Raw genomic sequence first — 26229 nt, 5'->3', positions numbered from 1 at the left:
CGTCGATGACTGTTTGTGCTGACATGTCTACCAAGTTGTTGGATAGGATAATGTCCAGGGTAGATGCATTTCCTCGGCCGGTGGGATAAAATGTTGGTGATTCTGGAGCGTGAATGAAGAAATTATCTGTAGTTGCCATCTGACAAAGTTGAGCTCCTGCTTTGTTTCCTTTCCTGCAGTTCCACATACGACTTTGCGCAATGAGGTCCCCAATCACAAATGTTGGAAGTCGCCTGCTGTGAGAGTCCGAATATCGTTTCGGAAACACTGCCAGTCCATTCTACGACTTCCTCAACAATACACCTCAACCACCTGGATCAGGCACCCATTACATTCTATAAGTATTTCAACTGCTTCAATGACGCGCGTATATAAGTTGATTTGCTTGAAAACAATCCCCTTGCGGACTGATAACATTACTCCTCCACCCCTTTTGGCATCTTGTCTGTTTTGAAAGCAGGTATAATTTGGAAGAATGAAAATGTTCGACGATTTCAACCATGTTTCGGATACAGCAGCCAAGTCAATTTCATGGTGGATTAGAAAATCAAAGAATTCAAGTTGCTTGCGAAGAATAGATTTTCCGTTTCAATTGAGCATTTTTAATTTAATTTGCATCAGCATCAGCTCTGACAGAGCTGAGAATTGTTCTTGCTAGTTTTTGCATGCTGGCAGATGGTGAAACATGTCCCTCACCAGGCATAGAAATTCTGTTATGGAGAATAAGTTCGATTCCATAACCTTGGTCATTGGTTCGCCACTTTTGCGAGTCACTTCCGAGTAAAGAGGACGATCTTGGTTGACGATTGTTTGCGGATGTTGTGCGGAACTGAAGTACTGATGTTGGCCGCTAGAGCTTGTAACTTACGGTAAGCACATGCACGTTCCTCAAACGATTTCAGGTAAGATTTCCTGGCTGGGCATCCACGGAAGATTGCAGTATGATTTCCGCTGCAGTTTGCACATTTAATATGGGATCGATTGGAGCGATCACTGTCACTAAGCCTTGCTTTTACCAGTAGTTTACACTGATTAGTCCCGTGTCGTTCACCACATTTAACACATAGTGGAATCATGGCCAAAACGTTGGCAACGATGGCATTGAACGACATCTGATTTCTTTTTCACATAGGGTCTCCACTTCACGATCACATTGAAAAGTGCCCGGATCTGCCTAAGGTCTTGTAGCTTTACTGATCCCTTTCGGAAATGCAAGAGATACATACAACTGTCCTCTACACTGTTCTTTTTCACAATAAATACTTTCACTTCCAGTGGGTTTACACCGTGATTCTTCAACTCTTCACTCAGATCATTGAGATCAAATAGCGGTAGCCCTGAGAGGATAATCTTCACAGGGACTTCTTCAGCCGGAACTTAACTGAAGAACTGAATACCTTCGCGTTTCAGAGCGGAGATAGTTTGTTGAAAGAATTGTTTACTTCCAAGGATGAGTTGGACTTCGTTCTTAGTCGCCTTCATGTGATATTTGTCTTGCGGTATTCTCTGTTCAGCGAAGAATTCGCAAAGATTGTTTGTGCTTTTCCCCACAATAGTAATTGGAGGACACTTGTACCTTTGGGTTCGCCAGTACTTCGCCAAGTACTGCAGAAATGCCGCGAATACAACGTGCCCACACATCATCTATTCATCGACTTCAAAGCCGCATATGATACAATCGATCGGGACCAGCTATGGCAGCTAATGCACGAACACGGTTTTCCGGATAAACTGACACGGTTGATCAAAGCGGCGATGGATCGGGTGATGTGCGTAGTTCGAGTTTCAGGGGCATTCTCGAGTCCCTTCGAAACCCGCAGAGGGTTACGGCAAGGTGATGGTCTTTCGTGTTTGCTATTCAACATCGCTTTGGAAGGGGAAGAGCAGGGATTAACACGAGTGGTACAATTTTCACTAAGTCCGTCCAGCTATTTGGCTTCGCCGACGACATAGATATTATGGCACGTAACTTTGAGAAGATGGAGGAAGCCTACATCAGACTGAAGAAGGAAGCTAAGCGGATCGGACTAGTCATCAACACGTCGAAGACGAAGTACATGATAGGCAGAGGTTCAAGAGAAGACAATGTGAGCCACCCACCGCGAGTTTGCATCGGTGGTGACGAAATCGAGGTGGTAGAAGAATTTGTGTACTTGGGCTCACTGGTGACTGCCGAAAATGACACCAGCAGAGAAATTCGGAGACGCATAGTGGCTGGAAATCGTACGTACTTTGGACTCCGCAAGACGCTCCGATCGAATAGAGTTTGCCGCCGTACCAAACTGACAATCTACAAAACGCTAATTAGACCGGTAGTCCTCTACGGACACGAGACCTGGGCGATGCTCGTGGAGGACCAACGCGCACTTGGAGTTTTCGAAAGGAAAGAGCTGCGTACCATCTATGGTGGGGTGCAGATGGCGGACGGTACGTGGAGGAGGCGAATGAACCACGAATTGCATCAGCTGTTGGGAGAACCATCCATCGTCCACACTGCAAAAATCGGACGACTGCGATGGGCCGGGCACGTAGCCAGAATGTCGGACAGTAACCCGGTGAAAATGGTTCTCGACAACGATCCGACGGGCACAAGAAGGCGAGGTGCGCAGCGGGCAAGGTGGATCGATCAGGTGGAAGATGACTTGCGGACCCTCCGTAGACTGCGTGGTTGGCGACGTGTAGCCATGGACCGAGCCGAATGGAGAAGACTCTTATATACCGCACAGGCCACTTCGGCCTTAGTCTGATTAAATAATAAAAATAATTGTACCTTTGGGATTCATTGGTGTTTGCAGAAGGCAAACGTATATTTGCTGTAGTATCTAAAAAATCTTTAACATTGTCAGGTAATTCACTGTGAATGTTATTTTGCAAGGAAGAACTCATGTTCGAGTGACTCATTTTTTGACGTTTTGGGCACTCAGGATTAGCTTCTTCTTCTATGGTGGTATTGACAGAAGTACCAAGTGGTTTAGAATAGTCGCATCTTATCTGAATCTTGGACTTTCCAAGGATATTTAGCTGAGACTTATTGGCTGAAGGGATTGACTTTTCCAACGCGAGATATTGGATTTTTTTTTATGATAACAAAAACGCGGAGATTTTTACGTAACAGGCGGACTAAAGAAAACGATTGCAATTCGGCCGTGTTGCCAAACGAGGACTCGGCGGCATTATTTACTGTCGGCGAAAGATCATGCACTCGTACTGCTGTTAACTTGGTATCCAAGTAAACGTGGATTGCAAATTTATTTTTTCCACACAAGAAATGGTGTTCGGTTCGTACCGACAAGCGACATCGAAACTGACCATCTCGATAAATACACACTTCCGAATGTTGTGAAATTGGATTTGTTTCACATCCGACAACTTCAATTTTAGGTCATTTTCCAGAAACTTATGCACTTTACCTGCATCAGGTCTCACAGGAAGCACATTTAGGTCCACCACCACGGTATTTGGGCGAGCGGGATTAATTGCCGTCAACGCGTTTGCTTGCTAGCGACTCGAAAAACGAACAAAAAAGCGAGTTAAAGAACACGTCCGATGGATAGGAGCTCTGGCTGTCAACTGGTGCATGCATTCTGCGTTGATACTGCTCAAGTTTTTTATGGTATTTAATCAGGAACTTCAACAATTCAATGTTACATCGTCCGTTGGCGCTTTAGTACAAATTCAAACAAACGAACAATTGAACACCTATTCTAAAAAATCAGATAAAGAAAGGTCAATACTATATTGTATATAAACATATCCATACTAATCAGTAAAATAGAAGTTGCATATTAGAGGTCACATCACTTTCCATTGTGAATCCCTATCTATGTTTCTGACTACCCCACCCTTCTCGTGATAATTGTGGAAATGCAGAACTATTCTCGGTCTCTAGTAGCAACAATAATCCCACACTAACATTCTCTTTCTTTCCCAACTAACTGTAAGGACTCGGACGGCACCGATTTTAATCAATATTTGAGAGCAGCTGGAACGTGCACTTCGATAACAGATGATCAATCCCACCCACCCATTCACTTGGGGTCGAAGTACAATTCGCACCAGCTCTAATCAATCCCGGAACAGCAACCATTGATATGTACAGTCAGTCTAAGCTAGGCGAAGCTAATTAGGTTTGCTTCTGGATTTTAGGACAATACGGTACTGTGATATGTATCCCATCAGATGATAGTGACAATGTTTCGAGCCTTTCGAAAAGGAAGACGACAAATATAAGCTTGCCCACCCATTCATTCTGTGCATAATTGCGCGGCAAGACCGAGAGATGCTTTTTTATGATTGTGCCACGCCAGCAGCTACGCTTAAGCTTTACACCACATCTATCACAAACCCCTCAAAATACGGCCTCATTGCTTCCCGCCAACTTACCTCTTTGTTCCCTGAATCCGTCGTTGCTGAGCTGCGTTTGCGACGACGAAACTGACAGTCTTGAGCTTGGCGTTAAATCCTTCTTCTTGCTACTGTTACTACCATTACCGCTGGTATGCCCATTGTTGCTGCTACCCCCCACGGTTTGCTGCTGTTGCTGCTGAGTGGAGTTCTCCTTCTCCACCACTTTGGTGTTACCATCTTGATGATCCTTCTCCTTCATCTGTTGTTCCTTCAGATGTTGTGCAACCTGAGCATAACTGAGGCGAACCTGAGTGGTTGCCTGTGGTGGTTCAGGGACAGCGGCCTGAATGCCTCCCAGAGGCGGGTGGTTTTGCAAGGAGAAAGGAGGCGGAGCGGAAGCAACATGTGATAAACTAGCCGAACTTGAAGACGAAGCAATCACCGCGGCGGCAGCCGTTATGGAAGCTGCCGTCGGTATGGTTGGAGATTTGGGATTTTTATGACCACCAGTGCCGCCCTGTTTGGCATTGGAACTGTTCGCTTTGGTAGCAGATACCGGTACGGTCATTGTTGATGCGGAAGTCACAGCCACGGAGTTAGATGTACTAATGTTAGAAGCAACTGAAGAAAGTAATGAGGATGACGACGAGTGGTGTTTGCTAGGGCCGGAAGAGCTGCTGCTGGATGAGGCAGCAATAACATACTCAGTCGAGGTCATTGTAGCAGCATTGGTGGTCGTAGGGCAACTCACTGGATCAGCCGAAGTCTTACGAAAGGTGGATGATGTTGGGCTTGCCGCCACCGTTGAATCCAAGCCATTTACTTGCAGAAGCAATGACTCGTCAGTCTTAGTAGATTTATCAGCAGTGGTGCTTGCAGATGTACTACTTGTTGTACATTTTATCACAGGAAGAGGATTATTAGTTATTTTGCTAGTGTTATTGTTGCTGCCGCTGCTGTAGGCCGTAATGGCAGACTCGTTGCTGCTGCCACTGTTGCCATGTAAGGAAACGTTCGGTGTGTTTGCTGCTGGTGCTGAAGGCTGTTGGTCACGTCCGGCGGCTGCGCTCACTTCTGAAGTGGCAGCTGCCGAAGCTGTGGAGTTTTTTTGACTATGCTCACTATTGTTGTTGTTGGCGGCGGTGCTACTTTGGGATGGCTGTTGCAACTGCGGTGGAGGTGATGTCGTTCTTTTCGATGCTACTTTCGATGAAGCGTTCGTTGAGAGTGCGGCAGTACCTGCGGGTTGGGTGGAACAGAAGAAAACACAGGACATTTTACGGGATGAGTTTTGGCGTATTTCCAACGTCGGATGTTCGTGATTTATGATGGGCAATCGAAATGGAAAACTAAAACGGGTTCTCAAGCACCTCAGAATCCTATTTTAGAAAACAGTTTTCGTATGAATTTTGTTTCTCGGATGTGCTTTATGGAGAATTCATATGATACAAATAACAGCATTGATTGTTAAAAAAAACTAATACGTCTTTTAGTCTTTAGTGCAGATATATTGAAGACTTGTTTTTTTTACATTTTTACATGCATAATTTTAAATGTAGACATGTATTGACACTCGCTCGATACGTTTAATTTACATGAAAAGTCTTAATATGGAAGGAAAGGATCGCTTGAAACATCCAAGACAATGTTGTACGTAATTTGTGTATCGCCCCAATTAAGATACCAGGATCAATAAGTAGTAAAAATTTGTGGTTCGAAGTATTTATCAATTTCAATTGTATATTGAATCCAGATGTAAACACAAATAAACTTCGACAGATTGGTCGAGGTGGTTAAGAATTTTCGAATGGTTCATTTCACTCACAATATTGTGAAATATGGCCAAGGAAAACACATAGGTAGTTCTACGAAATCCATTTTGTTACGTGGCTAACTCATATATACACATATTTAAAGCCCTACTTGCAATCCATTGAGCTTACCTTTAACAACATCGGCTAGCCGACTTTCGCCCCAGACGGTTGTCACGTGGTGCGTGGAACCATCGGAAGTGCCGCTCCCGCCACCGTAGACGGAAGAGTGATCACTAGAGGAACCATGGTTGCTCCCACCGGAAGCGCCACTGGAGGCAGCAGCATTCGATTGATTGGTGCTACCGTGCGAATTGCTCTGCTGGTGATGGTGGTGCTGATCGCGGGAGTGATGGTGTTTGTTGCGCCCACCACCACCCCCAGTGGAACTGGTGCTGGTGCTATTGTCATCATGCCCTGGGAGAGGAGGAAATGCAGCTGGTTCAAGGTCGAATTGCGTCGATTGGGGGGTGCTGGCGGCATTCTGCTGCTGCTGTTGCGCGTTGCTGCTGTTGGACGATTGCTGCAAGTGCGACTGCTGCTGCTGCTGATGCTGCTGTTGGTGGTGGTGGTGCGGATGTTGCTGGTGAAACCCAGTAGCAACCGCGCCACGGTGATGATGATGGGGATGATAGCCCCCACCGCCACCACCACCACTGTGGTGATGATGATGATGACTACCACCGCCGCCAGCTTCGCCACCCATCGACGCAATCACGTTTCCCGAAACCGTTGAATTGTGAACCTGGTTTTCCTGATTCCCTGCACTGAGCCCTCCACCGCCACGAGCGCCACGCCCATGCGGAGGCCCTCCCGACGCGGGTATCAATTGATTCAGACTAGTTGTGTTCATAACCTTGACGTTGGAATTTGCACCGTTGTTCATACTACTGCTAAGACTATTACTACTGTAGCTCATGTTAGACCGAACGCTTCCGCCTGCACTGCTGTACATGGTACTGACGCCACCATCCATGTCATCTTTTCTTCGTCGGGTGTGCCGTCGAGACTGATTCGATGCCCAGGGGCCAGACGGCTGCTGCTGGCCGTCCGGGTTTTTATTTCGACTGTACTGTAGGCTGCTGTAGCCACTATTGTCGTCATTAGAATAGTGATCGACGCTGCCTGCAGATTGGTTGCCTGACCGCATGCCGACAGCCCCGGTGGAATTGCCAGAATCGTCTCCTTGCTGCTGCTGATGATGATGAGACTGAGGATGATTGCTGTAATGCTGTTGCTGCGGTTGATAATGCTGGTAATGTGGCACAATAGATGGATCTTTATGGTAGGTCTTGCCCCCATGCCCTAACAGAGATGAGGTTTTACCAACGCCAGATTGTTGCTGGTAATGCGGTTGCTGCTGTTGCTGGGGTTGAGCTGCCTGCTGTTGATGGTAGTGAGATTGTTGATTCGACACTCGATGATTCGGTTGACTATCGTTGCTTACAGAACCGCCAACGCTATTCTGGCCCGCAATGTTTGTCCCTCCTCCACCGCCGCCTGTATTCGCGCCACCGGATCGGTGCTCGTTGCTAGGTATCGATGGGTTGGGTTGGCGCTTACCACGAATATTTCCACGATGCGGTCCACCGAGGCCACCTTGCATGCTAAACCGGCCATTCTGCTGTTTTCCGCCGCCGGTAGTAAACGGAACTTGTAGGCCGTTGCTCGCAACAAACGTGCTCAAGTCGTAGTAGTTTTGAGCTGGTGGCGGTGCTGCTGGCCATGGCTGCATTATGCCAGGATAAAATTGTTGTTGGAATGGCTAAAATTGAGATTATAATGTTTTTTAGTTATTCGGTTATTACCCAAAAATATGTACAATACATGTCCTACTGTATACTTACAAACATATGAACTGGCGCATTATAAGTTGGAACGGCAGTTCCCTGAGGTATCGCGCTTGGATTTGGTTGCAGGGCGATGTATCGCTGCTGTCCAGGAAAAGCAGCTACCGCTGCTGCGGCTTGCGCGGGATCATAAACCGCGGCCGCTGCTGCAGCTACGGCTGCAGGAGCACCGGCAGCACCCGGTGGGACGGCTACCGCAGCTCCAGCCGGTGGAGGCGGTGTCGTTCGGAAGCCATTCTTCAATGGGACTCCGGTGGCAAGTGGAATCCTATTCATCGGTTTGGCTTTTATTCGAGCCATAATTGGTTTTCCCTGTTTAAGAATTGTTGAATGATAATCGATTCAATGTAACAACCGGAGCCTGATATGACTCACCTGAAATTCTTTAACTTCTTCTCTCAGATACCGAAATGCTCGTTGCGCATCGTCGTCAGATTCGAACATAATATACCAGGAATTATTGTGAGCAAATTCGCACGAGATGAATCGTGGACAGTTTTCACCTTGGAAAATGTTCTGAAATGAATCGAATTTATGTACATTGATGTTAGTATATGAACCAGCTCCGAAACATCCCCCAACATACCTTAACCTCCTCGATCGGCGTATTGTCTGGTATTTCCCGTAGGATGACGATGCAACGTTTGTGATTCGGTCGCACCTTGAGACCCTCTTCGTCGACCTGCACATTGGGCGACTCGCGCAGCACCTCTGTGATGAGCTTGATATCCTTGGTGAGCTTTTTCACCAGGTTGAAATTGGCCACTGTCCAGATCGGCACGTACTGATCGTTGTCCATCTGGGATATCAGATATGTGTCGTTGGCTAGATTTTCCCTGTGGGATGAAACAAACAGAATGAGGCTATAGAAATGTATACGTAAAGGTATATGGCGATTGAATGCGATGTATGAATTCTTCGGTAAGAAGGATTACTAATTGAAAACCCTTACAGGAAAAGTGACAAACCCAGTCAAGTGAAGAAAAAGTAACAAGAACCAAATGTATCTAGTCCTTCTCAAAAACAAGGCAAGAAATAGCATCTGAAATATTATACCACGTGAATCTCTGCTTCATGCACACATGGGTGCATCCAATTATTGGCTATTCTTTTTATTCCCACCCGAACTAATCAAAACCAACTTGCTAAACATGCCGCAGTGTTTAAACCACCAATTATTATTAACTTCAAATAATAGCGTTGACGGTGGTGCAGCGGCGGCATTATTCATTGTGAATTATACATTGCCTGACGAGGAGCGGCAAAAACACCACTTTCCAGAGACGAGTCAAGTCTTATTATGCAACCCCTCTTTTTTTCTCTCCCGTGGAGCGTTTCCGTTATCGGTACATAAGATGTGGTACGAGTTTTGGAGCCGGCCGATATCGGATCGTAAATAAGTGAAAAGGTTTCCCCCAATCATTATCATTGTGGCCGATTTGAGGTTATGAGGAGCGCTTTCAATCGATACTACAACAGAGTTGAAGAAACCAAATGTAGTGTATGGGGAAAGAGCAAACGATCGTAAATACAGTGCGTGGAAGCCATCAAAAAGGTGATAATTACTGGATTTTAACAACTCTTTACGAATGGATAAACATACACTAGCAATTTGTTTGAGCAATGCAAGTGCAAAAGATATGGTTTGAACTCTAAGTTTTTTTTTTCTTTTGTTTTTGAATCATATTTAGGCGACAACTCTGTTATGATTGAAGAAATTGGTTGTTTATTCTAAGCTTCAAACATTTGAACCTTTTGTTTGAGAAACTGCAAATGTAGCATTTTTGGCCAAAATGAGATTTTTAAATATTCTGAATCCTCGTCCAAAAATATGTATTGTGGCAAAAAAAAAACAAACAATTACGGAGTTCTGCTTACAGTTTTTGCACTGGAAGTGTCCCAGGATGCTGAGTTTTGCCGAAAACTATTAATCTCTATCGGTGCGGATTTGGTGCCAACTTGTTCAAAAATATTTTTTTGTTTTTTTTTTTCCAAAATTGTGTAAAATGGATTTATGCAGTTTCTTGAACAAATGATTCATTTGGTTTCGCATAGGCCATGCAGAAAAAAAAATCGTTAAAACCTCAATTAACTTCAGAAACGATTTTTTTACGAAAACGATTCATTTTTAAATTTTTATTGGATGTGCTTCTTGGTTTTTTGAATGTGACGCTGCCAAGACTGAACTTAGTTCATAATCGTTGAATAGACGGTTATAATCACGGTCACTTTCATAGAAGAACAAACTGTCAATGGACGGTAAAAATCAGCTGATTTTGAACGTATCATGGAAAGGTCTAAATGTTATGCTCGTTGAAAATGTTTAGTTTCAAACTAAACTATTCAGATTTATGGATTACATTTTGAATGCATGAACTACGGTGAAGGTGAAAAATAGAAGTAGAAGATAGTGCACTTACCTCGAAAAATAGTAGTCGAGCTGCGTCTGTAGCTGCTGCTTCAGCTGCTCTAAAGGCATACCGTTGTTTTCGGTACTACTAGTATCACTGGTGCTGGTGGTGGCGTTGGCGGTCAGAGCGGCGACAGGGCCACCAATACCGCCGCTGTTGACAGTGCCAGCAGCAACGGGACCACCTGCGCCGCCGCTGCCCATTGTTGTCTGCGTGCTGCTGCTGCTAACATTACTGCTAACGTTGTTGTTAATGTTACTGTTGCTGGCAGTTATACTGCTCTGATTGCTGCTAGTGTTGTTGTTATTGTTTGCGGTAATCGTAGACGAGGAAGTGATGCCAGCAGCACTGCTGTTGTCCACGTAATAGTCACCAGCTGCCGGTTCGTTCGTTAGCATGATATTGCTACTGTTACTACTGTTGATGTTTGTGTTGTTGTTGATGCTGTTGCTCTGGTTGTTGGTGGTGGTGGTCAATGTGCCGCCATTCATGACGGCGTAGTCGGTAGGAACGGCCACGGCCGCTGGAACAACTGTCGCCGGGGCCAGGGTGAGGTGTGTCGTCTGGGCGGGATGTCCTCCCACCAGTGTTAGCCCGGCCATACCACCGGTGATGATGGCTTCAGCAGCCGATGGGTAGACGGCGGCAGTTGTGGGCATTTTACCAGCATCCCCATTCATCAACACGTAGCCTCCTGTCGGAAAAATCGAAAATGAAACGGCACAAATTAGTTTAACATAATAATCATAGACATACATAAAAATGTAAATATGTACAATACAATATAAAAAGGTACATTTACCCTTTAATCATAAATAGATTCAGAAATTATTACAAAAATATAACTATTTATATATTTAGGAATTTCTTTCTCTTTATTGGTCGTTATTATTCCCAGGTATAATCGCAAATCTGATAGAATTGAACTAAATAAATTATTTGAAAAATCCAGCTCCATCATTTGTAGAAGTATGTGGCGTAACGATTATGATTACAATCATCATCACTACGTTTTTTCCCTGATGGATATAGGAAACAAGTGCGACGAATAAGTTAATTAATCTCCCAGTCATTGTACGCCTCGGCCCATGCGAATCACTTCACCACTGCGGCACGTGAAGAGGATATAGACTTCTGACGTCCGGTGCTAGCTGGCTCAGTCAGTACCTTCCCAGAAAGCTTTCGACTAGAAGTAATTATTCGTGCAGCACGCTATCATTCCACTGTCTAGTGCTCATCTCTAAATCCACGTGTTCAGCTTCATGGCATTCATTCGGCACAAGAAGAATTACCGCATGGTTAAGGGTTGAGAAATTTTCGTGTTGAAAAGTTATGTGGAAGAGAATATTTGGAAGGACTAGAATTGGGTAAGTGGGTAGACACGATAATTTTGTTGCCAAATATAGAAGTACATCAGTCACCACTTTTTAGTCGAAATACAAGGTGCGCGTGTATGGGAAAAAATTTCCATTCTTGATAGATATAGGGTTGCTGCTCTTTGAATTCATAACATCTACTCAAATGATTAACAAGCGAAAATAAATAGTTGGATAGCAAATTGTTAGTTAACAGTTTCTCATTTTTCTGATTTTTTATCACCAGTGATAGCGATAAAATCGACACAGATTTTTACGTCGAAATCGTTCATTTTTTAAACACTATATAATAATCGAACAAATTGATATTTGTTAAATATAACTTCTTCATTAAAGTCTGCAATAACCCAGCTGTGAAATGCATTGCTACCAATAAGAAGAACATTGTTTACCACTTAAGGTAAATGAAGTTTGATGCCCAGACCATCTCTTTCGGCCAGTTAAGAATAAAATCTTTGGTATGTATTCGAATATGACTCCAGATAAGGCAATGCGTGTCTGAGCTCATCTTCAATGCATTGTAGTTTTTTCCCTTCCTCTTCACACATAAGTGAAACATTCGAAGATATAGAGTAGAGTGGGGCAAGAGTGCGCGTGGGGTAAGAGTACGTTTTCGATTTTTTGAAGTTATAAAAAAAGATAAACTAGCAGCACTGCATTAGTTTGACAGGTATTCTGACCAACTATTGTCATGTGTAATTGTAAACGATTTGAATAAACAACAAGGGAGATATGAAGTAAGATAATATTTTAGTCATTTTGCTAAACATAATTGGGTTGTCCGACATTCCGCGGTAAAACATTCCGCGGTAAACCGTTTCGCGGTCTGTATCATTTGGCGGTAATCTGTTTCGCGGTTCATACAATTTGGCGGTATTCCGTTTCGCGGTATATATTATTTCGCGGTTTACAATTTCGCGGTGCTCCGTTTCGCGGTATACAAGCTTAGCTTATCTTTTGATTTTTTTTTTGTATTTTTAAGAGTTTGCCATTCTTTTCTACCAACTATTAATTTTCTCTTCTTCATATGGCCGTTTCTTTCATTGCGTTTCCCTTTCAAGTTATTTCCTCTTGTCTTTTACGCATTATTTTATGTTATTTCCAAAAGACATATACATTATTGTCAATATTAGATGTGTGAACTTTGTCATCAAGATACACTATATCATATGATAAAGGTCGCTGTCTTAATACCTTAAAAGGTTATGGTATTCTCACAGACAAACAGACATAACACTCGTCATATTTCCATCGTTCACTGATTTGCTGGTCAATTCAAATAATCATTAGTTGGCCAATCGATCACTCGTGGCGCGCACATCGTTTTTGCTCGAGTTTGACGTTTACTCACTACCGCCATCTGGTTCGTGATTTGCCCAACTAACTGAAATCAACAGATGTCGTTAGTGTTTGAACGACGATGAATTTAATAAGTAAATGTTCAATGTGTTATGTCTATTTGTCTGCGGTATTCTGGTAGAACTCAGATGATGGAATGACTGAAAATTATTCATAAGGCAAAAATGTTAGCCGGTATTAGGCTAAATATCATGTGCTGTCTTCTTCAAATGTTCGCATTAGCCCGGTATAATATGTGTTGTTTCGTCTTCTTTAAATGTTCGCATTTGCCCGGTATAAGGCAAATTGTGATGTTTTCCCTTCTTTAAATATTTGCATTTGCCCGGTATAAAGCAAAGTGTGTTGTTTTGCTTTCTACAAATGTTTGCATTTGCCCGGTATAACGAAAAATCTGTTGTTTCGCCTTCTTTAAATGTTTGCATTTGCCCGGTATAAAGCAAAATGTTATGTTTTGCTTTCTTTAAATGTTTGTATTTGCCCGGTATAAGGCAAAGTGTGTTGTTTCGCATTCTTTTACCGTCATCGGGGGTGACAAATGCATCTGAGGGCAAGTAGATTAAAATATAAGAGACCTTTTTAGACGGTTTTGCTCTTCGACCTCCTGACTGCCGGTGAAAGCGGTGACCCATTCTCACCCCCGATGCGGTGGCGGTTGTCGCATTTTAAAATATGTTTTGCTTCAAAACATTTTTTTTTGTTGGGATTTGAATTTATATGAGTCTGGTGTAAACTCAATGATTATTCGCTTTACATAATAATTAGGTGAATTTTGCGGCTTTACACAGCTAAAGAACACATTATTGAACTACTTATAACATTAGTAAAATTAAACCTGCAAATTGGTATTGACCGCGAAAAGTTTCACCGCGGAATAGTACTAACCGCGGAATGGTATACCGCCAAATAATATAAACCGCGAAATGTTATACCGCGATATGATACTGAACGCGAAGTGGTAGACCGCGAACTGGTACACCGCGAAATGGTTAACCGCGGAATGTTTTACCGCGAAATGTCGTACAATCCATAATTGTGTTTCCGCAACTAGTATTACATTACCATATATACGTTCAATCAAGTGAACACTATACCATTTCGATAACCTATTGTATAGAGTACTTTATGGTGCAAAACATCAATTGGGTTGGTTTTCCAAGAGGTCAAAACCATTAACTGTATAAATATTGGGACTGTGGGGTAAAAGTACGCAGGAACGTGTGGGGCAAGAGTACGCATATGAATCTTCAAGTTCTGATGCCAAACCCGTATCTTTGGCCGAAATAAGACTACTTCCGAAGCGTAAAGATCCACAACAATGAAAAAAGGGATAGAAATCAAAAATTATTAATTAAGTTCTCCTTCTAAGGATAAGCTGAAGTCATTTGGTGTTAGAAGCGACTTAGCGAACAAAGCGCTGAAGCGAAATCATGAAATTATTTCATTTATCAAAAACAACATCCATAAATTACATAATGCTTAGCAGGGAGGGGGGGAGGGAGTGCGAGATGTATGACGATTTATATGCAATTTTTTAGAGGATTCATACAAAAATTGTAAAATAGGAGGGAGGGGAAATGGCCAAATTTTGCGTTACGTAATTAGTGAACTTTCTTTAAGGAAAATTCCTTTGTTTACGCTACGCGAAACCTGATATATTTTTACCACCATAGTTTTTTGGTATTTAAGAAAGCACAATGTTTTTTCGTCCGAGAGTTCACATTTTTAGGATCCCCTTCCTCTTTCAGAGTTACGTTATCTTTAAATATTCCACAATATACTTTCAGTAAACATCAAATAAATGTTATTAGATCTTTTTTGTGTTAATAAATACTTAAAACACATGATTAGAAAAGTGCGTACTCTTACCCCACCCAGTGCGCACTCTTACCCCACCGGTGGGGTAAGAGTGCGTTTTTTAGGTGTCTTGCAATAAGGGTTCTGCTAAAACGAATTTAATTAAGGTACACCGGGGCAAGTGAAAATACGGGGTAAGTGGGTACTATGGCTGCCGATTAATCGGTGAACGTTTTGAATGGTAACAATGTTCTAGAAAGATGAAGCAGAATTATCAACGAATTCGCCTGACACAAAGGAATTGGAATTGGAATTGGAATTGGAATCAAAACCATTTGCGGCACCATACTAATGGTATTGTTTAATCATGACTTTAAACTACTGGCAAAATCTATTACTTTTATTTTAATTCAATGAATTTCCAAAAAAATAGTCGTTTCTAAATTCATCATTGATGTGGAAAGTGAATATTTTGAGCAATTAAATAATTGTGTGACATCGAAAACGATTTAAAAGTTTTGATTAAAGCCAAAAACTGACATTTTCACTTGCCCTTAAGTTTAAACATACATGGGGCAAGTGGGACATATTTGAAAAACATTTTCGATAGAGCCATTTTACCTGTTTTTAGATTGTTTTCTAGTGAAAAATAACTTCGACACTAATATATCACATGGATCTGAATCAAATGCAGTTGATATCGTTGGTTTCGTTGTTAAGAAGTAGTGTACAGTTGATTTACCAAATGTGTATTTTACTTTCTGGAAATTATCTTCCTCATGGAAAAGAGCAATGGTTATAGCTATGCTAAATTTTCCGTTTACAGTGCAAACAATCTATTTATTCTACAATAGATCAACAGGTTTTTTCTTGTGTTTTGTTATTTTTAAACATCGCATCAGATTAACAGATTTTCAGATAAATAAATTGCTTAAGACATAAATTGGCCATTGGTTCTATTACAAATTTACAACACTGCGCATCGCCTGAATAAAAACGTTCCTTTTGAAGTTCTAATTTATGTAATAATTTGTGTTCTAAACAGAGAAACATTCATTCGAAAAGTGAACAAAGATTTGCTCATCTCTTCCATCTAACATATTTGGTAAGAAAGTAAGCTAATGGAAAGCCAGACAAAAGCCAATTAAACAGTAAACTGGCTGTTGTCTTGTTTTTATATTTGCTAACATTGTAATCCCTTTCTTTTTGCCAAAAACAAAAGTCTGACAAGCAATAAACCTCCATCCATGATCGGAAATACTACGACTCAGAAATTACATGAACATTATATCTGCATTCTTCAAATTAGTTTCGTTCGACAGTATAAAGCAGAATAGGTCCCACTTGCCCCGTTTGAAGGGGTAAGTGGGTTTCACAGGTAAATTTATTTATGTCACTACCAATATTTTTGTAACTGAATAAATGGCTTACAACACGTCTACACTTCAACAACGGAAGCATATAATGATGTATCCGTGGTTAATGTCCTGAAATACCCTGTTTTCTAAATATGCGTTAACGATTTTGCTGAACTAGCGTTTTTTTAGGTCCCACTTGCCCCGGGGTACCTTATATCCATTATTTTTTCCACTGGGTAACACAAAGGAAAAGTATTGTGGTTCTGACAAAGGCTTGTTGCAAGGTGCGTTTGTCAGTAACAAACTCTGTTATGACAAACGGTATATTGTTAGGCGTTGCTCGAATATTGATTCCCCGATCTTTACACATCCTCCGGACTAGGTTGTCCGGGGTAGTGTCCAGACCACATGTAGCAAGCATGTGGTCACGCATTGTGCGAAAACATGGACACACGAACAACACCTGTTCCGCCGTTTCCTCTAAACCTGCGCACACCGGACTCGGGCGAGGCCGAGTGTCCGAACCGGTGTAGATACTGTCTGAAGCAACCATGGCCTGTAAGGACCTGGGTCAGGTGGAAAGTGATTTCCCCATGGCGCCTCTTGACCCACGTACCTATTTCCGGTATCATCCTATCTAAACCAGCGGTTCTCAACCTGGGGTACATGTACCCCTGGGGGTACCTTTGCCGGTCCCAGGGGGTACCTCGGACAAAAATGCATAATGGCGGATTTATTACAATTTTAATCAAAATTTATTGATAAAGTTTTCAGAATATGGTCTGGTACATAATATCAGAGACTATCGCACAGTGGATGAAGGTCTGTGGGACAAAAGATTAAAACGACATGACGAAGAAAGAACAAATTATAAAAATCTTCTACGTAATCTACCTAATCGAAACAAAATGTTGAATCATATGTTAAGAATATGCTTCTGAGCTAAAATTTAGAGTCTACACGTTCGGAAGCATCCATTTGAGAGAAATGAAGGTTTTTTTTCTGAAAAGCTCGGTTGCTTCGTTGCAGGAGGATTGGAAGCCTCCTTTCAAAAGGTTCGGAAACATACTTTTAAGAGGTTCAGAGGCCTCCTTTCAAGAGGGCAGGAAACCTCCTTTCAAGTGGCCCAGAAGCTTACTTTCAAAAGCCTCCTTTCAAGAGGCCCGGAAGCCTCCTTTCAAGAGGCCCGGAAGCCTCCTTTCAAGAGGCCCGGAAGCCTCCTTTCAAGAGGCCCGGAAGCCTCCTTTCAAGAGGCCCGGAAGCCTTTTTTCAAGAGGCCCGGAAGCCTCCTTTCAAGAGTGCCCGCAGGCTCCTTACAAGATGCCCGGGAGCCTCCTTTCAAGAGGCCCGGAAGCCTTTTTCAAGAGGCCCGGAAGCTTTTTTTAAGAGGCCCGGAAGCCTTCTTTTAAGAGGCCCGGTAGTCTCCTTTCAAGAGGCCCGAAAGCCTCCTTTCAAGCGGCCCGGAAGCCTCCTTTCAAGAGGCCCGGAAGCCTCCTTTCAAGAGGCCCGGAAGCCTCCTTTCAAGAGGCCCGGAAGCCTCCTTTTAAGAGGCCCGGAAGCCTCCTTTCAAGAGGCCCGGAAGCCTCCTTTCAAGAGACTCGGAAGCCTCCTTTCAAGAGGCCCGGAAGCCTCCTTTCAAGAGGCCCGGAAGCCTCTTTCAAGAGTCCCGGAAGCCTCCTTTCAAGAGACCGGAAACCTTCTTTCTAGCTGCTCGGAAGCCTCCTTTCAAGAGGCCCAGAAGCATTCTTTCGAGATGCTCGGAAGTTTCTCTTCAGGGGCTTGGAATTCATCTTTCTAGGGGCTTGGAAGCCTACGCTCAAGAGGCTTAGATGTGTCATTTCAAGATGCTTATAAGTCTCCTTTTATGTGGCTCGAAAGCCGTCTTTCAATAGGCTCGGAAGCTTCTCTTCAAGATCTCGGAGTAATGAAAATTTCAGCCAACTTTATGGAGAGTTATATATTTCGTTAATTGGGTCCTTAAATGAAGAATCGATATTCGATTTTATTCCAAGGAACGATGAAATTAATCATCCGGAACCCGTCATTTTTTCTTTCGACTCAAAAATCGGAAGGAACATTGTTTAATTTGAGTTTTTAAAATACATGGAAAATGTTTCCTCGACATTTTCGGTCTTGTCTGACGTACGGAATAATATGATTCAAACGCACTAGCAAAACACCACAGGGCACTTGACTCAACCTTTGACAGTTAATATATGGGCTTGACGTTTTGGGCTGATGGTTCATTCGTTCTGAAAAGTTACACAGCCCAAAATTTGCCTTATAATGTGTCAAACACAAACATATTTTTTTTTACTGATTTAGACTTTTACCAGAATTTTTATAACATCGGTTCAAGTATTCTTGACCAATTCACTACCGTTTGCAACCATTAACGAGGTAGAGTTTTAGGACCCAATAGTCAGTTCCATTTTTCATATAGCTTATGAGTTACACTTATTTTTATTTACAGCAAAAAATAAGGGGTACCTCATTCAATAAAAAAGTGCGAAGGGGCACCTCTCAAGAAAAAAGGTTGAGAACCGCTGATCTAGACCAACATTTGAAAGATGCGTAACAGCCAAAATTAATTCCTGCTGATTCTTTGTCTACATATACAGCTATATATGTGGACGAAGAATCAGATGGAATAAATGTTGGCTGTTACCCTAAGTGGAATTGTCCCACGCACGATGCCATTTGACCATTGAGGCCAACCTGACAGTCCTACGGATGCCTCTCGTGCCGCGCATTTCGAAGCACTATATGTCTTCACCGATAACAAAGTCAATAGGGATCATACCGGTGATGACGCAAAGTGCATCGTGCGGCACTGTACGGTATGCGCTCGCAACTCTTAGGCACATGAGCCTATACGTACTTTTTAACTTCGTTCTGTAGCAGTTAATACACAGGGCCGTGCCCCAAGCTGACGCCTCATACCTCAGTATGAACGGAACGACGCTTGCTGGCATAAACCGCAGAGCTATTGGACATCATCCGGGACAATGCCACTATAGCTGTGGAGGCACGCTTGCAGACGTAATTGACGGTGCTACCAAAGGTGAGCTTATCGTCGATCGTTACCCCCAAGTGTTTGATGAAGCGTTTAGAGGTGACCGCGCAGTTGCCTGCCCTTATCACCGCTTGTTGCTCCGACTTTCGGTTGTTAACAACAACCACCTCAGTCTTGTGGTGAGCCAGTTCTAACTTACTGGAACTCATCCACTCCTCCACAATTGCGATCGAGTGGGCTGCAGTCAACTCCACCTCTTCGATCGATTCGCCGTAGACCTCCAGCGTAATATCGTCAGCGAAGCCGACGATTACCACGCCCACCGGGAACTACAACCACAAGACACCGTCGTACATGACGTTCCATAACACCGGACCCAGTATGGAACCTTGCGAAACCCCTAAGGTTATGCCAACGCACTTTCGCCCCGCCTCCGTGTTGTATACCAGTACTCGATTCTGGAAGTAGCTTCCGAGAATCTTGTACAGGTAAACGGGAATTCCAAGACGCAGGAGCGCATCTACAATAGCTACCTAACTGGCATTATTAAATGCATTCCTCACGTGGGAAGAGCCCCGCGATTATCCTCTTCAGCAATCGACGCGGATTGCGGTCTAGTTATTTCCTATTGAAAATTGGTTTGATCGGCCATTGCGTTCTAGATTAATTAAAAAAAACATTGCTTTTTGCCAAGGGTCCCCCCTTGGTAAGTAATAAGTGATCAACAAATCTGACAACACCTTTTTTATGCCTGCTGCAACGCAGCAAAGATTTCTGCATCTTGCTTTTTGAGAATTGTGCCTCTGAAAGCCGGGGGCCCTTCTTAGCCGTGCGGTAAGACTCGCGGCTACAAAGCAAGACCATGCTGATGGTGGCTGGGTTCGATTCCCGGTGCCGGTCTAGGCAATTTTCGGATTGGAAATTGTCTCGACTTCCCTGTGCATAAAAGTATCATCGTGTTAGCCTCATGATATACGAATGCAAAAATGGTAACCTGGCTTAGAAACCTCGCAGTTAATAACTGTTAGTTAGTTAGTTATGGATCCTGTACACCTCCGGTGGTGCAAAGGGCCGACTCGAAAGATCTCCATCCTGAGCGATGCCCGGCTATCGCTTTAACCTGTTGCCAGGTTAGATTTCGGTCGACTTCTTTTATTTCTTTATTGAGGCTTCGCCGCCATGAGCCTCTGGGTCTGCCTCTGCTGCGATGTCCCGCTGGGTTCCAGTCTGATGCTTGCTTACAGATTTCGTTTCCGCCCCTACGTAGAGTGTGGCCGACCCAGCCCCACTTCCGATCCCGAATTTCTGTTGTTATCGGCCTCTGGTGACAACGACGATGGAGCTCGTTGTTTGAGATCCAGTTGTGAGGCCACCAGGCCCGAATTATATACCGCAGGCATCTGTTAATGAACACCTGCAGCCGTTGAGTGTTCTCCACTGATACACACCATGTTTCGCTAGCGTATAACAGCACAGATTTCACGTTAGAGTTGAAAATTCGTATTTTGGTGCGTTCACTTATCTGCCTGTTTTTCCAGATATTTCTTAAACTCGCAAAGGCAGCCCTTGCTTTCTTGATCCGTGCGCCTATGTCGATCTTGGTACCGCCGTCTGACGCCATTTGGCTACCAAGATATTGGAAGCTTTCAACATTCTCCACTGGTTGCCCGGCTACTGTGAAACTGGAAGGAGTCACCGTGTTTACATCCAACGATTTGGTTTTGTTGACGTTGATGACTAAACCTGCCGAGGAGGAGCGATCGGCAAGGTCGTTGAGCTTACTCTGCATATCAGAGCGCCGTTGCGCGAGTAGTGCAACGTCATCCGCCAATTCGAAGTCGTTTAGGTGCTCCATGGTTATAGGCTGCCATAACAGCCCGCGGTTTGGTTCACGGTCAATCGCATCTACCAGAATCTCATCGATTACGATGAGGAACAGTAACGGTGATAGAATACATCCTTGCCTCACACCAGCTACGACCCGGATAGGGTCAGACAGGACCCCATTGTGCAGCACTCTACACGAAAAGGCCTCGTACTGTGCTTCGATGAGGCCGATGATTTTCTCAGGAACCCCCTTGCGTCTCAGGGCGCCCCACATATTCTCGTGATTGAGACGGTCGAAATCTTTTTTCGTAGTCAATGAATACCAAGTAAAGGGACTCTTGGAATTCGTTGACCTGCTCCAGAATTATGCGGAGCGTGACAATATGGTCCACACAGGATCTTCCGGCACGGAATCCGGCTTGCTGCCGCCGGAGAGTCGCATCGATCTTCTCCTGAATCCGGGCTAGGATAATTTTGCACAGAACTTTGAGAACGGTACACAGCAACATAATGCCTCGCCAGTTATCGCATACAGTCAGGTCACCCTTTTGGGCACCTTCACTAAGATACCTTGCATCCAGTCGACCGGGAAAGTTGCGGTGTCCCAGATATTACGAAATAAACGATGCAGTAGTTGAGCGGATGTCATGGGGTCAGCTTTGAGCATCTCGGCTGATATGCGGTCGACCCCTGGGGCTTTATTCGATTTCGTGCTTTGGATGGCTGTTTGAATCTCTAGCAGTGATGGAGCTTCGGTATTGACGCGTGTTATACGTCGGATCCTAGGCAGATCATGCCGAGGTGGTGGTGGCCTGGCTGGCACTTGAAAAAGTTGTTCGAGGTGCTCGAACCAGCGTTTCAGCTGGTCAGTTGGGTCGGTCAATAACTGATCATTCGCGTCTTTCACAGGCATCGTTGCATTCATCTTCGCCCCGCTTAAGCGTCGTGAGATATCGTAGAGGAGGCGAATGTCCCCGGTTGCGGCGGCTCTCTCTCCTTCGTAGGCCAGAGAGTCTGCCCACGCTCGCTTGTCCCGTCGACATGAGCGTTTTACTTCCTTCTCAAGAGCCGCGTATCGTTGACGGGCTAAGACTTTGGCTCCTCTGGTTTTCGATCGCTCTATCGCGGCTTTGGCTTCTCTTCGCTCCTCTATTTTTCTCCAGGTCTCATCGGTGATCCATTGTTTTCTCTGGGTGCGTAGTTCGCCCAGATTGTTCTCGCTGGTGGTGATGAAGGCATTCTTGATGGCGGTCCATTGGTCTTCCACGCTGCCACCTTCCGGAATATCTGCAGCACGCGTCTCCAGTTCTTCAACGAAGGACCGTTTCACCGTGGCATCTTCCAGTCGGCGTGTGTTGAATCGTCGTCCAACTCTTTCCTCCTGCCGACGAATCCGCGCAATGCGCAGGCGTATTTCGCCGATGAGGAGGTGATGATCAGACGCGATATCGGCACTACGTTTATTCCGTACATCAAGAAGGCTCCGTTTCCATTTTCGGCTGATGCAGATGTGGTCGATTTGATTTTCTGTAAAGCCGTCACGGGAGACCCACGTGACCTTGTGAACCAGTCGATGAGGGAAGAGCGATTCCCCGATCACCATGTTGTTATTACCACAAAATTCTGCGAACAGCTCTCCGTTTTCGCTCATTTCTCCGAGACCATGGCGTCCCATAATGCGCTCATGGTTCGAGTTGTCGGATCCGATCTTCGCATTGAAGTCGCCCAAACAGATCTTGATATCACCCTTCGGAATTCTATCTACGACGGCATTGAGTTGACTGTAGAAGTTCTCTTTGTCTTGCAGATCGGCAGCATCGGTTGGCGCATAACATTGGATTATAGTAAGGTTTCGGACCCGTGTTCTAAATCTGGCAACGATTATCCTTTCACTTATAGGTTCCCACTTCATAAGCGCAGAGTGTGCCTGAGCGCTTAGTAGGAAGCCAACTCCGCGATGCCGGGGAGCGTGTTCACCTCGTAAACCAGAGTATAGCAGAACTTGTCCCGACGGCGTTCTGTGTTCTCCAAAGTTTGGCCAACGGACTTCACTCAGTCCCAGGATCTCAAGCTTCATGCGGCGTGCCTCATTGGCAAGTTGTGCCAATTTACCCTGCTGGGCTAGGGTTAAAACGATCCATGTTCCTATTCGTGTCCGTTGTTTCGCGCTAAGAGTTGTCGCCGTAAAATCAGTCCGTATTCTTTCATTATCGGATTCTCGAACAAATTGATGTTTCGGGAACAGTAGGTTGTTGGCCCAAGGTTCCCTATCCACCGGGATGGGGCTGCCATCTTAGGTATAGCTTCCGGGAATAGCATTTCATACTCAGCCGCTGGATGCCAGAACAGACGCTGTTGGAGCCGCACCTCCTTGGTGGACAGACGCTCGATCAGTCGGGTCATATTTGTTTAAAGTCCCACCCAACACCAGGACTAGGCTAGTGCGCTTTGAGCGGCACACGGTCGCTTTGATAGGGCCTGCTTGGGGACACATGCAGCTTTTATAGAAGTTCAACAGAGCCCACTGTCGAACCTCACCACATGCTAGGCAGACCTCACGGTACGCAGGCTCTCGCTCGTGGTGATGGCAGAAGGGCAGCAGTGCCCAGGCTGCACTACCAGCTAAGTACGCAACCCTTAGCTGGCGGTCAATTGTCATCGGAAGACCTGTAGAAGCGTGAGTATTGGAACTTGTGAGGACCAGAGCTATGTTAGGCGCCCCTTCCCGGATGTAAACTCACCATTTCGCAGCCCAGTTAATAACTGTGGTAGTGCTTAATGGGACACTAAGCTGCGAGGCAGATTTGAAATTAGGTGCTTACGGATTTTGCCTTAAATAGAACAGTAAAATAAATAACTTTGAAACGCCCTTGTGTAGAAATCAGGGTTTGCAGAAATCGCTCACAATAGATAACGAAGAACGATAACAGAAATGCATAAACTGTTCCGAATCATAACAAGCCATGATGACAAATTTCTCAAACTTATGTACAAGTGCGGAAAAACAGAATCGGATAGGCAGCCCCCACAGAGAAGTAATGATTATTGCTTTGTTCTCGCTCATTATGTGTTTTGGACCGCACAGCTGTGTAGAACAAGTTGAAATGCATCATCAGAACCAGTGCTCTTCGCGTTTGAAGCTTTTTAAAAGAAATTTTCCATGAGGTATAGCCTCCCGAAACAGTTCTTTATCTTGACAGCTTGCGAAAAAAGTCTCTCACTGTAAGCTACAAATCGTATATGTATACAGAGATGATAAGTGAGAGACCTTCTCATTCTCTTTTGGATTGAAAATGTAAAAAGGGACAGGACTTCCTTCCTCCTCTTTTCGTCCTGCTTATTTATTTTTATTTCTTCTCTTACTTGCTTCCTTGTTCTTTCTTCATTCCTCCTTCTTATTCTTTATCCATTTCTCCTTCGTTCCTTACTTTTTTCTTGTTCCTCCCCTCTTTCTTTCCCATTATGCTTGTACAGAGATCGAAACTTCTACCAACAACAAGCATTCTATAATTATATACTTCAAGCCATCTTGTAATAATAACCTTCATCGTGCCAGTTCATGTTTCCAATTAGCATACTATTTCCTTTAGTGCCCATCATAACTGTTATGGTAGAAGATCCAATAATTAAATTCGATATGAATGACAAAGTCGTGTTTGTTTTTGTGTTCACATGGATCCAGCTAGATCCCAATAGAAAAAAATGCTGTATCTATGTGTTTCCTACTCTATTAGAAGGCAAAGGTGTGAAAATTGCATTTGCGAAATTGCATGGGAAAACAAATTATGTCAATTGCAGGCTATTTAGTCATCACGCGAAGTCACCGTTTCGTAATCTACGCACTTCATGTGCCCTGCGTGTCATTTTTTCTTTTCACCCGAAGGGCTGAAAGGATTAGAAACTACGCTTTGTTGGTTGCTGTCAGAAGTCTGGTCCATTGACTGGCGACGAATCTGTTCGGATACGCCGTACTTACAATCGTTCAAATTTTTGTTCTTGCAGCGCTGCTAGGGCTCACCACAGTGAATCATCTGTTAGTTTACATCTGAACATCCGAACAAAACTCGACACAGCTAACTATCGAAGCAAGGCTAAAGCAGAATCACTTTTTGCTCTATGCAAAAGTGCCCGCTGTCTACCGCGAGGAGTTACACTCAATCGATTTTGTGTCGTGGCGCGACGGTACATTCCGAGAAATGTCAAGCCACATTTCACACGACCACCATTTGTATGGTGGGAGAAGCACATTGTCACGTCTGCTGTGCCTTGGAATGAGCATCTTTATTACATCTGACAAAAGCCGAACTCGATAGTTTTGACCTGATGGCGGCGGTAACCCAAGTATGCAGATTTATTACGTTACTGACTGAGTACACCCCTGATCAGAGCAGTTAGGTTAAGAAGAAGAAGAGCATTACTGAGCCATTTGGTCTGCTAGATCATCCTGTCTAGTTTATTAAGGCGCACATAAATCGTAATAGAGCGTAACTGACGATCTTCCGTTGAGTTTTCAGAAGAATCAACTCATGATTCTTTACTTTGTTTTTGGCCCGACTCAAGCCTTCAATGATATTCAAAAGACAAATAAATCAATTCGTCCGCCCTTAAAAAATCAAATCTAATCATATTCGAACAGTTTTGAGCTAACTTAAGCTTCAACCAAACCTATTCAATAATGAACACCAGATATTGCATCAACATCATCGGCGTCCCATCGACAGTTCGCAAATCTATCGACTAAATCTATAATCACTAATCGACTGAATCCAAATCGAAAATAGCAGCTTCACATGCGATGATAACCTTCTACGTTTTTGATGAGCCAATATTGTGCAACAACCGAATGGCGCGCGGTATCGCTTTTCTCATCTTTGCGTTTGCGCTCGCCATAGGATCCAGTCAATCTACGACCGGCGCATGGCTGGCGGTGCGATGCTTCGTCTAACAATGGAATCCTACTTGGCAACGTCGATGCTCTGAGAAGAAATGAAGTGAAGAGGGTCTCCATTAAGTCTCGCATGGATAAAACGCGGAATAACCAATTTATGATGAGATGGGTTCGATGCCAATTAAGTTCGAG

General features: G+C 44.0%; 1 protein-coding gene across 6 annotated transcripts in view; it reads right to left on the bottom strand.

Moving 5' to 3' along the window:
- The window catches only part of LOC134210815 (la-related protein Larp4B), a 121690-nt gene that overhangs the window by 11689 nt on the left and 83772 nt on the right, over window positions 1-26229 (bottom strand). For all 6 annotated transcript variants that reach the window (XM_062687113.1, XM_062687115.1, XM_062687114.1 and 3 more), the window contains 6 exons: window positions 10429-11113; window positions 8595-8844; window positions 8384-8524; window positions 8006-8320; window positions 6291-7923; window positions 4384-5586 (listed from right to left, as the gene is read on the bottom strand). In XM_062687113.1, the coding sequence (XP_062543097.1) occupies window positions 4384-5586; window positions 6291-7923; window positions 8006-8320; window positions 8384-8524; window positions 8595-8844; window positions 10429-11113 (4227 nt within the window). The remainder of the gene's footprint in view (window positions 1-4383; window positions 5587-6290; window positions 7924-8005; window positions 8321-8383; window positions 8525-8594; window positions 8845-10428; window positions 11114-26229) is intronic.

This window comes from Armigeres subalbatus, chromosome 2 (assembly GCF_024139115.2).
Source record: "Armigeres subalbatus isolate Guangzhou_Male chromosome 2, GZ_Asu_2, whole genome shotgun sequence".
NCBI classification, from domain to species: Eukaryota; Metazoa; Arthropoda; class Insecta; order Diptera; family Culicidae; genus Armigeres; species Armigeres subalbatus.
Note: the sequence above shows the minus strand (reverse complement) of the source record. Positions and strands in the feature narration are given on the sequence as shown.